The sequence below is a fragment of the Rhodnius prolixus genome, unplaced genomic scaffold (assembly GCF_049639745.1).
Source record: "Rhodnius prolixus isolate KJV_2025 unplaced genomic scaffold, Rpr scaffold_6, whole genome shotgun sequence".
Lineage (NCBI taxonomy): Eukaryota > Metazoa > Arthropoda > Insecta > Hemiptera > Reduviidae > Rhodnius > Rhodnius prolixus.
This window is the reverse complement of record NW_027411634.1, coordinates 32,002,875-32,022,890: the sequence shown is the minus strand read 5'-3', so window position 1 is coordinate 32,022,890 and position 20,016 is coordinate 32,002,875. Positions and strand designations below refer to the sequence as shown.

The following is a 20,016-nucleotide window of genomic DNA, read 5'->3' as shown; positions in this document are numbered from 1 at the left end:
AAAAAAGAAACAAAGAAATGTAGTTAAAAAAAGCCTCCAAATTCTAGGAAGAGAAATCTAATGGTTAAAATAGTGATTGTTCTGCTACCTAGGAGTGATCGTACAAACTGCAGGTTCATTTGTTAATAACACCATTGTTTTTATTAATTATTATGTAGCTTAAGATTTTTTTTAAATAGAAAATATTACAGTTAGATGGCATTAAGTATGTGTCAGTTATTGATAGCGGAAGTAAGCTAAAATAAATGGTTTTATGCTGGGAAAAATGCATTAAATGTTTTTTGCTTGTCGAGTTTGCAATATTACTACCAGACTATATAGGTAAGTGATTTTTGCCGGTGAGGGAGGGTGGGGCGATTATATACGCCAGGCATATGTCCGTATTTCATATTTGACATATTGACATCTAGTATTTCTTATTTGATGTTTTAGAATAGTTTATTTTAATTATATTAACCAGGCAGACATTCGTATTTCATATTTGATTATGTTTTGGAATAATTCTTATTTTTGACTAGAAAGAAATCTGTATTTCTTATTTGATGTTTGGAATAGTTTATTTTATAATTTTTATAGAAGAACATTCCTTATTTTAGACTAGACAGACATGTGTCATCAGTTGACGAGCGACAGAGCGATCTTCTCCCCTCAAACACTCAAGTCGTACTGAAGAGAAATCTTGACAGTTGTTATAGTGTTTTAGTGCTACCTGGTGGCAAATATGTAAACTAAAATGTGTTTATATGGTTTACATGTCCAGTAAGTGCTGCTACCTTGTGACCATTTTTCAAACTAATTCTTTTTTATTTTTTTTAAATGGTTTACACTTCTTGATTTTTAAACAGAACGACCCAACATACACAATCTAGGATTGCCTTCAATATAAACTATCAAACGCAGAAAGAGCAGCTTTACAATGAAATTAAGACGACTGTTTACCAAGGTTTTCTTTTTTATTCCTTCGCAGCCATTTCTAACCTTTTTCAGGTTTTCCTTTTTATTTTATTTTTTAATTAAATGTATTTCAACGATAAATCTGTACAAACATGTTAATAAAACATCTTTAACAGATTATTTTTATTTTTGGAAATTAGTGCAAATATTTCTTTCATTCTGTTGTCGGTTCGCTACCGAAGTTTTTTGAACTTTTTCATATTTTTTTTGAGTTAGAAAGGAGAATAAATAGGATGATTTTTTTAAATTTATAATTTTTTTTTAACACAGCAAAAAAATTAAACGTTTTATAAAAAACAATGAACATATAATTTGAAGTAAAAATTCTAACATTACATTGTGAAATTAACGGGCATATTACATATAGTACCTAATACTTGTTTTATTAATTGATTCTTCACAAAAATTTCCTAGGATAGATGATTTACGTCTATTTCACTTGGGCTTCTATTGATGAACAATTTTGCAGGCAGTACTTCAGTACCAGTGGTATTTAATCTGAAAATCAACATTATGTACAATCAACAATATTTATGTACATAAAATAATTAGTTTTTACTGGGTTTAACTTTAAAATTAAGAACCTAGAAAAATAAAAAAAAATTATAATAATGATTATGTATTCACAAAAATTAAATAAATGTGACTGTAATACTAAAGCATTAATATGAAAGTTTAAATCCTTTTTTAAAGATCCTATCCTTTCTTTCAAAGAAAATGAAATATGTATGTTTTCATAAAAGATATTGGTTATTTATCAAAAAGATTACTCTGATTGAACAATACAACAACAAACATGCTATTAATATTCTAATTTTTTTTTATACAGAATAGAAATAGTTCTGTGACTGGCAAATGTAACAGAATTTCTATCAAATTAGAACCTTCTTTCAAAAAAATTAAAACTTTTTTTCAGCTACAAAGATAAAAATTAATATGAAAAAAGTTTTAGTTTATGCAGTATTACTCTGAACGTAGTAAATAATAGATAAGAATACTTGAAGTACTGTTCCACAGTTAGAGAATCTAGTTTAGTTTATTATCAAAATAGAATGGATGTGAATTACCTCATTAATAGAGTCTTACTTGCTGGAAGTATAGAAGGATCCTTCAAAATGGGTTATAAACACGTCCCATCCGCCTATTTGAGTTACTTGACTTAATTGATGCAAAAAGTTCAGTTTTGAAGAAGTAAAAATACGAATCAAATTATATAATTAAATATTTTCAATGTACAATCAGTACAACACTAATGTTTATGACTTAATTATTCACTTCAGTAAACCAATTTGGTCACTAAAAAGCCCTAAGATGATAGAGAATCATTAAAAGTGTAAGCATATGCACTTTTTTTAAAAAAAACCTAAATGTAAGTTCATGTACCTTCAGGATAGTTTGAATTTAGGTAAATCATTGCACTTACTGAATATCTAATCTATTACTGTATTCTTTATTATTTATCGTTAGATAATACGGCGTAGAATCTTAAATGAAAAGCAACATGCTGTAAGCAGAAAACATGTACTTACTGTTGGCTGTGGGAGTTAAAATGTGTTGCACTGGATAAAATGTCATCAACCCAGCCATTTGTTTGAATTGAACTAGTTCAGAATTACCATTAGAATGTCGAAAGAACGCTGAGAACAAAAATAAAAATTACATTATTTTTACAGTAATGAAGACGACCAAAAATTATTAACATGTTACGAATTAAATCTACTACTTATGACCGTTGAAACATTTTTATGAAACAAAATAATGAAGACTAAAATCAACTTTTTAAAATTACATGAGTACACTTAAAATACATCTACTATCAACTGTCTTGTAAACATGTCAATTTTCACTCGTAATTAAAAATAAAAGTATACACAAAAAAATGCTGCTTACCTGCAAGAAGTCCTTAATGCAACTAGATAATACAATTAATTTTCTAAGGTATGTAAAGTTCTCACTGACTTAGTTACAGCAGCATCACCTTAAAACATGCATTCAATCAATCATTAATAAAAAAAACATCAAAGTATGAGGTAAACAGTGAATTTCAAACATCGTAATTTTTTTAGAGGAAAACTTCTTTTTAAAATACCGACGATATAAAGGGTGCGTTCCACTTGGCGACCACAACGACCAAAACATACTTTCAGGCGTTCCACTTGGCGACCGCGGTCGTTGTGGTCGTGGCGAAAACGTCACTAATGACGTCATTATTTTCGCCCACAAAACGACCACAACGCCCCATCTATAGAGCTGGGTCGAAGTGGGCGTTCAGAGTTGGCGCAATTTTTAAAACAAAATATGGCGACCGAAAAAATTATCTCATGTAAATGAAAGTATTATTTCATGTAAATAATAGAATGTGTTTCTCGAAAGTCTCCAAAAAATAAATAAATAAATAATTACTTATCCCTTTACACACTAAATCACTGAATAACACAAAATCATTTACCTGAAATAACTTTTAAATTCTTCATTTGAATAAAGATCAATTACACTGATAGCTAATAATACGTGGCCTAAGCTTATCATTGCGATTTTGTAAAATTACATTCCACTCTAATCGGAACTTTCTAAAGCATTATTAATAAATATCCAACTGTTGCCACAAAAGACATTTTAATTTTATTTAAACGTAAATTTTATAAATACTCCACTAAAATGTAATATAAAAAACTGAATTATATATATTCTTTTAATATAAGTCAACTACCAATAATTAATAAAGTTTATTATAACTGCTTATAAATGGGGTTTAAATTAAAAAATAACCTCTTCAAGCTTCTAACTTATTTTCGAGGCCGCCATATGCAATGTTTACATGAACGGTTAAAACGCCCACAGTCCGTTCCACTTGGGTTTTCGATCGCAACGCTCACAAGCAAGTGGAACGGCCAAAATCGCGGTCGTGGTCGTGGTCGTTGTGGTCGCCAAGTGGAACGCACCCAAAATGTATCTACGTGGGTGAAGAACATTTAACAAATAAAGCAAATTACTACTCTTGCTACATGATGTAGCCTCTTATATCATGTCAAAGTACATGTTCATGCTACCTAGCGGTAATCACTGAAACTAGTTTCTATGTTATTACATCTTTCTAGTTGAAGCTATTGCCGCTAGATAGCATTGGCATGTTAATACGTCTATTTTTTCCACATTCCTAATTTTGAACAGAATTTATAGAATTTCAAATAAGGTTGCTCAATTTCTTTAATTTAAATATTAGGATTTCAATTTCTGATTTATTCTTTTTAAAGACTTAAATAGAGCAAAAACCAAAATAATATATTTATAAATTCCACTCTATTCACAAGCTGTGTACTCGTATAATTGAACCAACCAATCTTATGAAACTATTTTAATGACTATGGGACAATAATATTGGTATAAAAAGCGAGGAAAATTCTAAATAAATCTCTATAAGATGTATTGATATTTCACTATTTACAACTAACGTAACTAAAATTTCCATAAGTAAATCAATAAAAACTTACTATTTTTATAAGACGTTGAAGATGTGGAGTAAAAGGTTGACAACAAATCTAACGTTGTTCCTCAGCCAAGCTAATCTATTGAATCCATCAATCAACAGTAAGACTTCAATCTTCTGCAATTACTTTATGCTAATATGAAAATACATTGAAGGTACATTGAATACATAGATTGGCTCAAAGGTGACTTCGTACTTAAATGCCCTTCTGTCAAAGTTTTATCGGATGACAATATCACTTACTGCTTACTAAAAACTTCACTCAGCTCGATACCGAAAATTCAAGTTTTACTATTAATTTTGTCTTACCATTACCACAGGAAGGCTTCACAATCCTTTCTAGAACAAAGCGTCTCCACATATCTTTTAGATGATTCAATATAGCGTTTTACATTTATTTATTTTTTAAATGTGTCCAATATTCAATCGAAACCAGCTTTAATTAAAGTAAGCAAGGAAGAATTCCCAAAGTTTACTGTGTTGTGAGTCTTCAAGTATATTCGTAAATCATCAGATTGAACCATTTTTCTGCTCTTGAAGCATTGCTCTTATTGAAGTCTAGAATAACTGCAAACGGATTACTGAAACAAAACAGCATTTACAACGAAATAATAAAGATGCTCCAGATTACCATTTAACAACCAGAAATAAATTTAGTTTAGTGATGCACTAACAAGTATACACCAACGAATTCTGATGGGAGCATTCACGAATTTCTCTCGTCACAACTTACGAATTTATAAAATTTTCTTTAAATATACTATTTTTACTAAAATATAATATGAAGTAATTCTTTAATATTATTATACATGTTAAGTATTATTAAATAATATGAAACCGTAAAATTGGGAAAACAGGATTTCGCTAGATAATGAATGGATAAAAAGGATATGGAGGTCATTACGAATGGTAAGATCAATGCGAACCGAAGAGCCATTACTATTATCCTAAAGATTTAAGATTAGGGAGGTGGATTCACTGATGATTGGAAAAGTAGTACCCCATGATTTCTGTCATAAGTACAGATTGCTCCACAAGCAGCAGCTATAGCAGTCTCTGATTGATTACAGAGTTTTTAGCATTTGCCGAAAATGCTTAAAAGAAGTTAAATGAAAAGTTTGGTTCCTTTTTTTTCGGTCTAGTGTGAGAGATCGAAGCGAATCTTTAGTCGAGAAACAGTTATGTGAAGGAGTAAGAGTTTTTATTTTCTGTTCAAATGCTATGAGGTACTAACAAACGGATAAAACTACCTGTAAGACGGTCCTGAAAGAAAGCTTGGTATATTTTCAGTATTACTCACAATGTCCGAAAATTGATACGAATAACTCAACATAATGGAGAACAAGCTGCTGTCGTAACCTCAAGGGTAACCGCATGCCTACAAATAGCTGGGGAAAAGATCGAGAAAGAAAGCACTATATAAATAGAAAATTCTAAATTACAAAAGTGCTGTAGTATAACATACTACTAATAAATAAAAAGGACTAAACTATTGGTGTAATGGTCTCTGAAACATACTGCCAAAAAAAGTTATCGAATATTAAACTCAAATATTAAAATACACATTGCAAACGTTTTTTTAAAACTAATGATGTAACGGGAAACTCGTACGATTCTGAAAGTTAGTAAAGTAATTACAGGTAACTGCAAAGCCTAAAGAGTAAAAGAAGCTATTGTTTTGACTATTTTACTTAAAAATAAGACACCAGTTGATTTTTCAAAATATAATCTATTGATTTTAATATCTTCAATCTAATTTTGTGAAGTTTAATTCCATTTTGGGCTTACCGCTAACCCAAACGTCTCATTGTTAACTACAACAACATTATTTAATCTATTTTAGTAAAACTAACCAACAAAATGTCTTGAGAAAAAGGTATTACAAACAATTGTCCTAATAAAAGAAATATGTACTACTACAACTTACCCTTGACAAGACAACAATTAGTCATTAATACTTAAGTTATTCCTACAGATCGCTTCGACTAAAATACAGAAAAAGACACTGCACCACTACGTTACCACCTTTACACAGGTTGATTTGTGAAATTATAACCCTCAAATCACCTTCTTACCAGGTGATCAGTTTATTTTTGTTAATAATACAAACTTTTTTTAAACATAATAGTTAGTTAATTTACAATCTGTAAATTACTAAATAAATTTAAAAATAACTATAATAACAACGTAAATCACAATAAATACATTTGAAAAATAAGTTTTTTGCATTGCAGTAAACTTGACAACTGAATAAAGACACTAATTAGAGTAAAATGATGACTCCAACTCTTTTTGTAACATTCTCACGGCCAAATAAATAGTGTTAATAAAATAAAAGAAATATCTGTCAATTTTTGGAGAAATTACAACCAACGGATATTAACCGAGTGCCTAGCGTTCCATAAACAGAAACAAAGAAGCCATTTCTTTCGGAAACAGTCTTATTCAGACATTCTCCTCTAGCAAAAAACAAAACGCTACATGGAAAACGTAAAACTGACTCAAAAGTACAAAACCCAGTACGCATGGGTAAAATATTGTGTATTCGATACGTAAAGAGAAATATCGATACTGTTATCATCTCGCATGAATCGGTACATTCCGATGGGTAAACAAACTGTAAACTTATAACCTTTATTAAACCTTCACCAGTGGTGTAGTAGTTGTAGTGATTTTTTTATTTCAGAAGCCACATTGAAGAATAGCAAGATGATTGCTGAGAGTGTTCCAATAGAAGAAAGCTACGAAAAGACTAACAATCATATTTCAGTAGTCGAACGTTATTACACCCCACGATATTGTTTAAATGTGCTAGAGCCGGGAGATGATTATTGTGTGCTGTTACATTCAAACAGAATATGCGTGATTACTTTAGCGCCTTCACACAATCTTCTGAAATCGGAGAATGTTATAAGTAGTGTAAGTTTTCATATAAGTGAAGAAATATTAAATAAAGTATCCGGTAAGAAAAAACGCGGTGCTCACAGAATACAACCTAGTTCATCTATATTAACTGTTAATTGCCCTGGAAAAAAATACACTCTTTGTGGATGTATTTCGGGCAAATTGTTAGAAGTAAATAAACAGCTAATTAATAATCCAAAGTACCTTATATCTGATCCTCAAGGCAAGGGCTACCTAGCAATTATTTTGCCTGTATTTTCAGTTTTCGATCATGCTAGGGATAATTTTGTAACTCCTGAACAGTATGAGTCAAGTGTAATAGTTTAAATTATGTACTTGTATTTTTTATAAAGCTTGCAATTTTAATATGTCACTATAAGTCTAACAAAGTTACAGGTGAAAATTTTATTTTTTCCCTTTATCCTAACTAGTTATCTATGTTGGAAAACTTCGCTACCTTAAAGGTGTAAAGCATTTTTTCGTCATTAATTGTTCTTTTTCAAACTTCGCATTTTTACATTGCTTTCAAGTTTTAATGGTCAAGTTGTACTATAGATTTTAAAAAAGGTAGTTCTCCGGGAAGTCAAGTTTACTGTGTTGTATATTTGTAAATCATCAGATTGATCCATTTTCTATTGAAAAAAGCGCTTGAAACGTCTTTTGTTGAAACTAACAATTGGTTATATCAAATTTGAAGGATGCGCTGAAACTACATATTCATATTCTGGGAATATCGAAACGTGTATTCGATTTACTATTATGAGAAAGAACAAAACTCTAATTTTATAAATCCCATAACAAATAAAATTGTATATACGGTTAATAAATCACTGTAAATGAGAAATTACATATAATGCAATAAAGTGTAATTCTTTTTAAAATATAAGTACAACTTCTTTTTACAAAACTGTACGAAAACATTAATAAAATTAAATTAAATTGCAACAAGCTAAAACACAACTTTTTTTTTTGTTTAATGCAGCTTTTATTTGTATAAGTAAGTTTAATAACTTCTCTACCTATCTGGCAGACCTCCGACTAGGTACCATCGATTTCTTGCGCGTACAGCCTTCTGTCGCACCATCCTCTTTTTATCATCCAGGCTTTTTTCCAAACCGGACAAAACCTAAAATAATGCTATAGTTATTCAAGTTTTAACTTCTAAATTTGTTGTAACCTATTTATTTATAAACCTTGATAACTTTATTAATAAATAGTAATTCTACTTTAAAACAAAAATATCTGTTATACCTATATCTAATAATAATAATATTAGAAATCTATTTGACTCGAATAAACAACTGTCTGCATAACAGAATTGTAAACTCACTTTGTCTCTATGTGGAAGGATACTGACTTCTTTAAATTTTCCATAATAATATATACAATTAAGGGCTTGCATCCTTACAACCTGTTTTAAAATTAATATGTTTCATTATTTTGTACAAAATAAAATAAGATGTAAACAGACGATTATTCCAAACGGCAATTAACAGCATAAAATTTTCTTTTAAAAATGTGCGGAAAAAGCAATAACTCACCAATCATTCAATGAAAGGAACTTTTGGGAAACTGATTTTTTTTAAATTTGAAAATTTAACGTGCATATTGGATTCGTATTGGTATTATTAAGGTCAAGAGGCCGAACATTACAATTAAAGACACTTATTGGGAGGTTCTCCTCTCCGAAATGTCTTATAACAAGCAAAATTTTACTCTCTTTAAAATCAGTTAACATAATGATGAGGAAAAATCTTTTATTTTGGGGAAAACCTATTTAATATATTAAAGCAACTCAGAAAAATATTTTTTTGGGGGGCCGCATCGATTGTTAGGGTCATATTTATTATAAATTAATTATTAATCACTTTGTTTTATCTAAAATATAAATTTGGATGATTATAAAAAAAAAATAAAGACAAAATTCACAAATCACTACTAACTAACAGTGAATCAAAAAATACAAGAATTTATATCTGAGATTTTATATAAGCAGGATTATTTACCATACTACTTGATTGCACACATCGTAAACACCTTGGTATGAAGGTATCTATGTACTGTTCAAACATTTGCTCTCCAGATTCTAATAGGCTTGCCAAAATTTCCAAAATGACTGTTATTACAACAGATGAAGTACAGTCAAAGCACTGTACCATAATAGGGATCATCTATCAATAAAGAAACAATATATACATGAAAGCAAAATAATGGTACTTTACAATATGTACATAAACTAGATAATTTGAAATAATATTGTAAAATATTGTTAAAAGTATACAGATCAAACAATTAACAAAAATACGTACCTCTGATAATTTCGAGTTCACTAAGGACATGGGTACATTTTGCAATATATAAGCAACAGCTAATAAAATTGCAACTTTATGTTCTCCTTCTGCTTTCTCCAATAACGATATTAAATCATTTAATTTATGAAATATCCTTTGTTTGTACAATAGTCTGTAAAGTTTAATTAAAGTAAGTGTTATATACCATCTTTTCAGAATATTAAAAATATTTCATAAAATAATTTGAATTACTTAATAGTACAGTAATTGATGAGTGAGAGACTCTCATGTTCGGCAAGTATAAGTTTAAAGCTCTCCGCAGCTTCCATTTGAATATCATTTATTTTTAACGAACATATTATCTTAAATAAAGCAAAGCAAAGTAAGTTTATAAAAATGTTTATTAATTTTATTTTAATACACAAAATTTCTTACCTTATCCAAGAAACAATTTGCTTGACTATGATTTCTCATAATTAAACTTTTAGCCGTCCATGATAATAATAAAATAATTTCTTTTTGTTTACCATTTTCCACAGTATTTAGAACTGCATTAACTGGCATATCATATGAATTATCTGAAATCCAAATTTATAAATGTTTTCATTGAATAAATGTAGAATTATTCAAAAGAAAATATTCCCACAGTAGTTTTTTTTCAATTTTTTTTAAAGCTGTTTAGGATGAATTGTGTGATCTTCACTGTATTTATGACGAATTAGTAAAAGTAGCAAGTTTTTGTTGTGATCCAACATGAACACTAAGTTCAATCAGCACTCATTTCTCTGCAGACCCCTAAGTAATTATTTATCTCCTTACATAGGGATGTTAATTGGTTAATTGAATGAAATGTTTTATCGCTATTAATATAAACGTCTTACATCAAAAGTTACATAAATTTTCATGTGAACATTTCATTACCAATTAATATAATATGAACGAATAATTTTTAATTACAGTATGTGTAAAAAAATCCAAATATGTTTGCTCTAAATTTTGTGCACGAAATTTCTCAATTTTATACATTTCTGAACTAAAAAGAAAATCCGTTTTGTTGGATGAAGGCCTTGAATCAGTTTTTCTATATTTTTCAAACGTTTCAAGATCGAGTGTCCTCGATGAATGATGTATTCGGAGATAAGCTATGTAAGAGAAGCACAATATATAGATTTGAAGTGTGAAGTTGTCTAAAATATGGGGAATGATATAAGAAAATGTCAATCTTAGTTACAAATGACCAGGAGCTGCTAAATGCAGAGATCCGAAGAAAGGAGTAACTCGAGATGGGCATTAGCCTGATTTGATGGGGACCTTCTGGACGGCATAAGTCTTATTTTCTCGTCAGTGAATGTGGCATAGATTGATCACTACCTTAAAAACCAGCATTAAAAAAGCTCACCATGCCAATGAATTTACATACGTACAAAAAAAAAAATGAAAAATTCAGGGAGAATAGAATTAGATCTTATTAGTACTTATAAAATTTTGTTAGATTTTAAGTTATTAATAACTGGAAACTAAATAATTTTTGTTTATAATTACCTTAAAATAAAAATTTAAACAATCTACGGGGAAAGGGAATGGATTCGTTATAGTAGTTATCTGGCTTTTTTTTATTCGCCGTCCCACAATTGATTGAAATTTTTTGAATCATCTAGTGGTGTGTAGCTTTAAGTGAGATGAGTAAGAGATGTGTCTAAAGAGATGATAAACGCAAATTGTTGCAAAAATCAATTATTTCTTTTAATGGATTTAAGTGTAAATGAGGTTGATTTATTTCTTACCAGATTGATATTTATTTATAATTGATGCTAAAATAATTGAGGCAGATTCCCTCGCTCTGTAAGATTCATTGTTTACTGAAGAATCTATAAGACTTGTAACTAAACTTTCACACATATTTATTGATACATCTTGCCTGAGGGGGCATACTAGACCTTCTAGCAGAAACTAAAAGAAATAAATCATTAGCTCACCAACATTTGCAAGTGCAATGCAGTTAGAATTATTGCTAAAAAAAAAAAGATTTTGAAACATCTTGTCCGTAGCTCAAGAAGTTCAAAAGCACCCAAATTGGGCAAAGCTTTATTTTAATCATGCACTTTAAATAAATCTACACATAAAAGGTATAAATCAACAATTATAGATAAAAGCATTTTCTAACCAACTGACTATTCTTCAATGTTGGAAAATCTTTCGAATCTGGGGGTAAGAACTGGCTCAAACAATTATTTAACAACACCTTCTGTTGACTGAAAAAAAAAATAGTACTTTATAATTTAATTTTATAGTTTAAATAAATTAAATGGAAAAAGAAAAGTTATTGACAAACCTAGAATTTAGAGTTCTTAATATATCTTGTATTATTTTAGATATATTGACAATAGTTTCTTCCTCAGTATTACTGTTTAAAGCAAATGTAAGAAGTCTATAAGGCACTTCGCATTCTGTTCCAAAAATGATAAGGACTTTTTTATCAGCTTTTATACAAAGTTCTCTATTTAAAGAAAAACAAACAATGCCTTATAATTTTAATATCTATTAATTGCAATTTAAACGTTAATAAAATATATACCTAAGACAATTAACTGCAATTGTTGACAATTGGGTTGACACTATGTAGTTTAAAATTCTGTCGACAGAGTAAGATGTTAACTGCAATATATTACAGCACCAACAAAATACATCTAAATTTCGTTTAATATCTTCAGTATTTCCTAAAAATTAGGACGAAAAATATTAAATTAATAATTAAAATAATTATTATTAATTTAAAAAACTGTTATCTAAAATTAGCATCATTCTATAGGTATTAAGAAGGAATTGGTTGTAAATTCAAATCCTTTGTGACCTAAGAAGTACTTTTGAATTGAATTAAGTTGTATTATACCTTTCAGAATGAACATAGAATAAGATTATCTATAATCGGCAATTGTTGACCTGAATTTTTAACTTATTTTCAACTCTAGATTATCATCTGCAGTTTGTCTTTGGGTTTTTAAACCCAGTTAGCTACACATGTCAACACCTCTAAAGGCTCGTGCTCCAAATCCTGCGAAAATGTCGAGGAACACGTGTCTCAGGACAAGTATCAATAATGTCAGGTATCTATGTCGCTAAACATATTTTCAAGGTCTGGGTCTGAAGCAATTCATAAATCTCAAGTCGCTTGTTCTCCATTCAAGCAAGGAATACGTCACAACGTTGCGCTAAGTTCATGTGTGTGTGTTTCTATGCAACAATAACATTCAATTAATTAAGAAAAACATTCACTGCAAGAGGGTTATTTCAGACTTCGCTTCTAACTTCTATAGTCGCGTTAAATGGGAACACGCCATAAAAATGGGTTTACTATGGGTTACCAGCATAAACGCCTAGTGTTTGTCTGGAATACTTTCAGAGACGTTAAGTTCCCTGAAGTGGCTAATACTCTGAGGAAATATGGTAATATATTTTTTCTCTCTTCCTAAGATTTTTCTCATCCTGAAGTTCACTATCCAATAAAGGTTAGCGAGTGATCTCTGCCGGCTTTTCGGCACAGTCAGCGCCGAGTGTTAATGACCTAGAGGCGACTTAAAATAATAATTAAAACAAAATACAATAAGCATAGTAGTACAAACCTTCAACATTAAGTTTCATGAGGAGTTTATTTTTAATTTCTTCTGGATATTTACTTCCAATTAAACTTAGATAAGCTGCACACATTTCACTGAAATTAATAAATTTTCAACTAAAAAGTATGTCTGATGAAAAATAATTGAAATGAACCATTTAAACGGCACTCTTTTTTTAAATTTATTATGTTAATAGCTTTAATATTTCAAAGAACATTGAAGAATATTTTTAATATTCCAGGGTATGAACTGTATATAGATGATCTAATTATACAAGCATTATGGACAAATATGGAACAGCACAATAAAATTATCAACAAGTGAGTTATTGATTGGACAAAAATTACATGATAACATTCCAACCCCTCCTAAGATGTTGAACGCTAAAAAAAAAAAAATGGCAACAAAGAATAAGAGAATCGTTATAAAATAATCAAATAAAGCAAAAAAGAATATTATGATAGAGGTAGCGAGCCACTTAAAACTCGAACGAAATGGTGAAGAATTCGAATGTTCAGAGAAAGAATAATCACAGACGGGCCTAGTCCCAGAAGTATTGCTGGAAGGTGGTGGAATGCTTAAAAGGAATAGAAGATTTCTGAAGCCAATAAGTATTCCTGTAGAAGAAAAAGAAACCGAAGAAGATGACAATGAAGATGAAGAAACGGATAAGGAAACATTTTACAAAATCGCTTAGATTGCAATAGATGTAAAAGACCAAGAGAGAAGAAAGAAGAAAAGGCTGAATCTAAATTAGAATCTCGCTTAAATGTCACATCATCAGAGATTTTTATTCCTCCCTCACATACAAGTTTTGGCAGTCAAGCCGAGCAAGTTTGAAATCCAAAAGAAATAAAAAAATATAAATAACAACAATAATAAAAAAAGAATCAAATTATTAAAATTTTAATTAAAATTATAAAGAAATTTAAGTTTATTTTGTTACGATAATCTTAATTATATTATTTTAAAGGACGGAGATGTGAAGTAATGTATAAATGTATTAGTTTCCCTCTCTACTCTACATTTCATGTATCACTCTTCTCTTAAATAAAGATAGTTACAGTTCAGTTGTGTTTACTCAATGACCTCCACATGTATCACAGACCAATTTCAACTTTATAAAAGTTGGAAAAGAATACCCACATAATGAAAAAAAAATTTTGTGGGAATTTTCAGACAGAAAAGATAAAAATCTGGAGATTGTAAAACATCTGAAAAGCCCCATAAAATACCAATTAAAATTAGTTTGGTTTGGATTAATAATTAAAGCAGATTTAAAAATAAAAAATTATGTATAAATAAAACAGAACTAGAGATTATTTTTTTAAAAATCTGGTGTGTACACATACACGAATTTCTGTTACACAGATCATTTTCTAATTAAACATTCTTTCGGACCCAAAGAATCTCAAAACGGATATTTAAGGTAAAAGCTCGAAATCAAACATTTGACACGATCGCAATACCATATTTGTTAGAGAAGTTATATTAAAAGCCATAAAAATAATTAAAATGGATGCTTAAAATGTATAAAGTAGTCCAAAACAAAATATAATGTGTTAAAATACTAATCTGATAACTTACGAACACACTGTTTATAGACATAAATCGTTGATGATAGTCCTAAAGATCAAAACGTTGCTTCAAAAAAAAATAAATCAAATAACAAGAATTGTCCAGAAAAAAAATAAAATAAAAAAGATTTATACATACTGTAGGAGTATATAATAAGGCTAAACAGAAATGAGAAACTTAAACTAGGACGTCCTCTTCAACAGATTTCTTTTAGTCTTTGGAGGGATAGTGTGTAAGTAATAGTAAGAATAACAATAACATCCTTCACTTAATACTAAAGCCCCATATTGCTTTCACAATAATAAATACATAAACTTAAGTCTTACATGCAGAATTATTTCTTGAAAGTAGAGATAAATCCAAAATTCCTAAATCAATAGGAAAAAAAAAGGACTTGACTAAGAAGAAAGTTAAGCAAAGCCATCAAAAAAGTCGTACCTGTCTGAAGAAGTAAGATCGCTATTTACAGCTTCCAAGATTATATCATAAATGTTTTGCCTCTCCTCTGCTGAGATATAAGTTGCTATTTCAATAAGACAAGAAAAGCAACTACTACGTGCTTTTGTATCAGAAAGTACTTTAATAAGTTTTGCTGGTATCTCATCAAGAATTTTACTAATGTTCTTACTGACTAAAAGAAAGAAAGAAAAATCAGTAGTTAAAGAAAAAAATATTTTAATTAAGAACTCCCACTTTTCTTAATTTCCCTATAGCCTCCAAAGAGTGCAATAGAAAACAGAAACAAAGAAAACAACTTTTCTAATTATAGGCTCTAAACTTACCATTTTTCCAGCAATTAAATTTGACCGACGCATTTAATATAGGACAGAGTGCAGATAGGGTTATATCCCGGCCAGAAGATTGTTCTAACAGGACTAATAATTGTCCTAAAACCTGTAAATTAAGAAATTTCAAATGAAGTTAAACAGCTAATTAGGTTAAAGATGTAGATGACAAATTAAAAAATTATTTTCTGACAGTGAAATCAAATTGCTCTAAACAATTTCTCTATGAATCTTTGATATTTCTGCATTTGATAATAAGAAAATTATAAATTATTATTTATTTGCAAGGAATAATAACTGAAATATTATGATTGTGACTGTAAAATAAAACAAAATTAATTTAATCAGAACAGCACCATTTAGATACAATGAATTCACAACAAAGTTGTGAAAGAGATTTATCTTTAATTGAAAAAAAGAGTATAACTTTTCTGAAGAGAGAAACATTTCACTTTTGTAGTTAATGTGATTTTTAATTTTAAAATTAAACACAAATAAATTATTCGGGTTAAGGATCTCGTAGAAACCAAATAACCAGAAAGTTGAATATTAGTAACATTTCTAAAGGTAAAAAATAACCATTTCCCTTTTTATAATTTTTGAAACGAACAAAATCCTACACTTTCATATTGAAACTTGCTTAAACATAGTAAAAAAATGGCTCACCATTTTGATCACAAATTCACATGAACGATCACAAACTTGTGATACTGCTGCCAAAAGTTTTGTAGCTGGAAGGAATAGACTTAAGCTTGGATCACTCAAAAAACTATGAGTACCTACCAAAATTAAGAGGAATTGTCAATTATTAACAACATACATATGGGTTTCTTAATATCTAAATCGAATTATATAAGATGTAATCTTTCTAAAATTCAGATATCTGTATTCTATTCAACATTTTTTAACAGAACATAAACAGAAATTCTCATTTTAATGGCTACTAAAAATAACTAACGTAACACATTGTAAATTTCTCTAAGAATTTCTACTTCATTATTATGTTCTTTCACTTCTCGCAGAAGGAGAATTGCTACATTTAAAATTTCCTAAATTCAGTTCTCACTATCAATATCAATTTTTCAATATTCTTGTGGTTTTGTCGAAAATAGCAAAAACGAATTTAAAAAAACTACTGAATTCTCAAGAAAATTGATTTTTGGTGGGAAGGTATTCAACCAACAGCCTCTCTCTGTAGAACCAAAATCATGTACGCTAACTGTGCAATAAGAAAAAAAAAATATACCAGAATATTGTTCTTACTAGCAGATATGTCGTCGAGAAGTTGGTCAAGTTCCCGATTGGCCGAATTTGATTCTATGAATTTAGTGATGATGGCGACTAGTGTCTGCACAGCTAGTTCTGCCACTTCATTTTCAGAAGGTGGTAATATTAATTTGTTTAATGACCTCCAAATGTCAGTAATATGTGGTTTTATGTCCTGCACTGACCATATTTCCATCCCTTTGATCTATAAAAAGATATAGTATAACTCATCATTTTAACTAGCATCATATTTCGTACATAATAATTTTCAAGTTACAGCGATTTTCGAAAGCTGCTTAGCACTACTAACCATGCTTTTGAAATGGAGTTTTCAAAAACATGCTAAAACGTATAAGTAAGTAAACGTACAACAATAAACAATAAAATGTAACATGAAAGGAAATCTCAAAACAGTTTTTTAACTGCAATTTCTTGCAAATAAAGCTGCAACGATTTTGTTCACTTAATTTAATAAAGTTTGCTTTGTCAGATGGTGCAATTATTTTTGGCTCAAGATTGACACAAATGTTACAAACTCTAGAATAAACCATAAAAAACCATTTGGAATTGGATATTCAAATAGAAGTATTGTGGGAATACTTTCTATGGAAAGCAGCATACTAATTTTAACTAACTTTATTTTGCATGCCTATACTTACGAGTAGGTTTAATGAATCTAAATGGGCTACTTTTAATTGGCTAGCTAATTTTTCTAGAATGACTGGAATGATAAATGGAGCAAAAACAGGCGTAGAAAGTAAACAGTCCTGCAATCCCTTCGCTAAATCTTCTCTTGTTACACCAGTCTTGTCACGCTGAAAATACAGAAGCATTTTAACTAAATAATATTTACATTATATAAGACACAAATTTCAAAGAGGCATTTGCAGTTGGAGAAGGTTCAGATAAAGAAAGAGAAAAGAAAAATAATTACTATGCCAAATTATAAGTAATAATTATAAAAAAAGGAAAGAATGAGCGAGAGATAGCAGTAACTAAGGGAAAAACAAAACAGTATTTCTCTTAAGAACCACAGCCAGCAGCTTGTCACGTCTCTTTAATTTAATTTACGGGGCGATCAGTCATAATGCAATGCACCGTCTATAAACAAGTTATATTCATACACATATCAACGCAACCCATTATACCATTCTTAAAAAAAAAAGAAAATCCTTTATAAAATTCCAAATGAATTAATAAATACAAAACAAACTTTAAGGATACCTTTAATAGAAAAGAATATATTCTTATATATAAACAACCCTTAAATATGAAAAATGAATTTTTTACAAGTGACGATAATAAATAACTAATTGTCTTAAACTTGTCCTCTAGATTGTTCTTTTTGCTTCATTCTTAAACTCTTGTCTAAATCTACCCACCACCTCTAGGAGGTCACCGCTACCACACTTCCAAATTCAAATTTGAAGAGACTAGTTTTTAAAATTCCTGTCCTTTCGCTTTTTTTTTTTTTTTCTTTGGCTTCAGTTATTTCCACAATGAATCCCCTTGCGAGTAAATTTGTTTTCCCATTGTACTGTAGGAAATAATCGTCCCAAAGGCTCAAATTTTTCATAACTTGGTCGACAGAAGCGTCAGCCCGAACTCTCTCTCTAACCTCTCTTATAGTGGTTATCTTTCACATGCTGCAGTGCTGGTTCTTCTTTTCCTTTTCTACTCTGTTTTTATTCTAATCCTTTTTTTTCAACTACTACTAATTTTTTTCAATTTTTAAATTAAACTAAATTTTTAATTAAAAAAAAAATTTAATTCACTCTTATTCAGAGATGTCTTAAATCCGACTGGCCCCCCCAACATAAAATTATTATTATTCTATTTTCATTTAATTTTTGTTTCTAATTTTATTCCTTTTTGTTTGTTTAAATTATGACAGTTGCTCTCTCTTCCACTAGGCTGACCAACCTACCTATTATTTTATTTTCGGCCAATAGCACATTTAGGAAAATTAGCTATCAATATAAATTTTTTAAAGGTGAAAGATCTACATACCGGATTGAAATCAATAGGGAAGTAACATTCGAGAACGGAAAATGCTTCTTCTGTCAGATGACCAAGTGGAAACTGGCTTAGAAAACGTGGTAGAAATTGAAATAAATATATAAGGCATCTAGGATCACTTTCTGAATCTATTGCTGAGATCACACCATAGACAAAATCCGAAGAATTTCTTAGCAAAACTGCGAAAATAAAATAATTGAAACAAGATAAATATGAATTGAATGCAAATAATGGCGAAGATGTTCATTATCTCAGTTCAGCATCTCTACCAAATCATAATACAAGAATATTAATTCTATTAATAAAAAATCGTATTACCTTCAGATTTGTTAAAAATTAAGTTTTTCAATATTGTATAATAAGTAAGCCTTGAAGACTGCATCAATGTCTGTGCTGTGATATTCATAGACAGAGCTGTCATGACATCCGAAGGAACATTATCGTTTACATTCTCCATTAGGGACTAATAATAAAAATAAAAGTGCCATCAGTGAATAAATTAAGCATAATTTATTACTTTCATAATAAAAAATACCTACAATAGATTCTAGCCCCATTAGTGCCGCCGGAATAATAGTAAGCCTATCTTTCAGACGATCGCAGAAAAACTGAGATAAAACATATACTTCATTTTCATTCAAATGATTTGCCGGTAAATTTTTAATAATATTGACCAATAACAATACTCCTTGTCTTCTTTTTTCCTCATCAGTGGAAGTTAAATGTGAACCCAGACTTCCTACTAGTTCTAGAATGGTCAAATCTCCACTGATGATCTCTGTTGAAAAAAAAAAATCTGCATTAAAGGCGCATTGATTCATAAGTAAATAGATTATAGGAATTTCTGGTGTCGCATGGACCTTTATAGATTTCATTAGGGTGGATCAGAAAGTCTAGACCACCGTGACTCAATAGTTGCCACAGTTCTGATAAGCACCAGTCTATTAGTACCTAGTAGCACGATGGTATGAGTTTCTTTTCTCCGAAGTCCCGAAAAGTTTTTTCTTCTTGACAAGACTATTCTTACGCAGGCCACGCGAAGTATGTGCTTCCTCAGACTGTAGTGACCCGTAAGAAAGCCATTGGAATGGTTGCCTGGTCTTTTTGGGTTATTATTA

At 29.8% G+C, this 20,016-nt stretch overlaps 2 protein-coding genes across 3 annotated transcripts in view; one reads left to right on the top strand and one right to left on the bottom strand.

Annotated features, from left to right (window-relative positions):
• Positions 1–6,581: 6,581 nt before the first annotated feature.
• Positions 6,582–10,220, top strand: LOC141460264 (protein Abitram). The gene is made up of 2 exons (XM_074140102.1): positions 6,582–7,049; positions 7,128–10,220. Exons 1-2 carry the CDS (start codon positions 7,028–7,030, stop codon positions 7,670–7,672), a joined length of 567 nt encoding a protein of 188 aa, XP_073996203.1. The 5' UTR covers positions 6,582–7,027; the 3' UTR covers positions 7,673–10,220.
• The window catches only part of Mms19 (MMS19 nucleotide excision repair protein), a 37,941-nt gene continuing 26,119 nt past the window's right edge, over positions 8,195–20,016 (bottom strand). For both annotated transcript variants that reach the window (XM_074140080.1, XM_074140079.1), the window contains exons 2-20: positions 19,438–19,676; positions 19,217–19,361; positions 18,890–19,077; positions 17,539–17,694; positions 16,877–17,084; positions 16,280–16,392; positions 15,611–15,722; positions 15,267–15,459; positions 13,257–13,345; positions 12,212–12,353; positions 11,969–12,133; positions 11,801–11,888; positions 11,421–11,586; positions 10,072–10,214; positions 9,889–9,998; positions 9,655–9,808; positions 9,352–9,516; positions 8,676–8,756; positions 8,195–8,471 (exon numbers count right to left, since the gene is read on the bottom strand). In XM_074140080.1, coding sequence (XP_073996181.1) covers positions 8,361–8,471; positions 8,676–8,756; positions 9,352–9,516; positions 9,655–9,808; positions 9,889–9,998; positions 10,072–10,214; positions 11,421–11,586; positions 11,801–11,888; positions 11,969–12,133; positions 12,212–12,353; positions 13,257–13,345; positions 15,267–15,459; positions 15,611–15,722; positions 16,280–16,392; positions 16,877–17,084; positions 17,539–17,694; positions 18,890–19,077; positions 19,217–19,361; positions 19,438–19,455 — 2,547 coding nt within the window. In that variant the 5' untranslated portion in view covers positions 19,456–19,676 and the 3' untranslated portion in view covers positions 8,195–8,360. The remainder of the gene's footprint in view (positions 8,472–8,675; positions 8,757–9,351; positions 9,517–9,654; positions 9,809–9,888; positions 9,999–10,071; positions 10,215–11,420; positions 11,587–11,800; positions 11,889–11,968; positions 12,134–12,211; positions 12,354–13,256; positions 13,346–15,266; positions 15,460–15,610; positions 15,723–16,279; positions 16,393–16,876; positions 17,085–17,538; positions 17,695–18,889; positions 19,078–19,216; positions 19,362–19,437; positions 19,677–20,016) is intronic.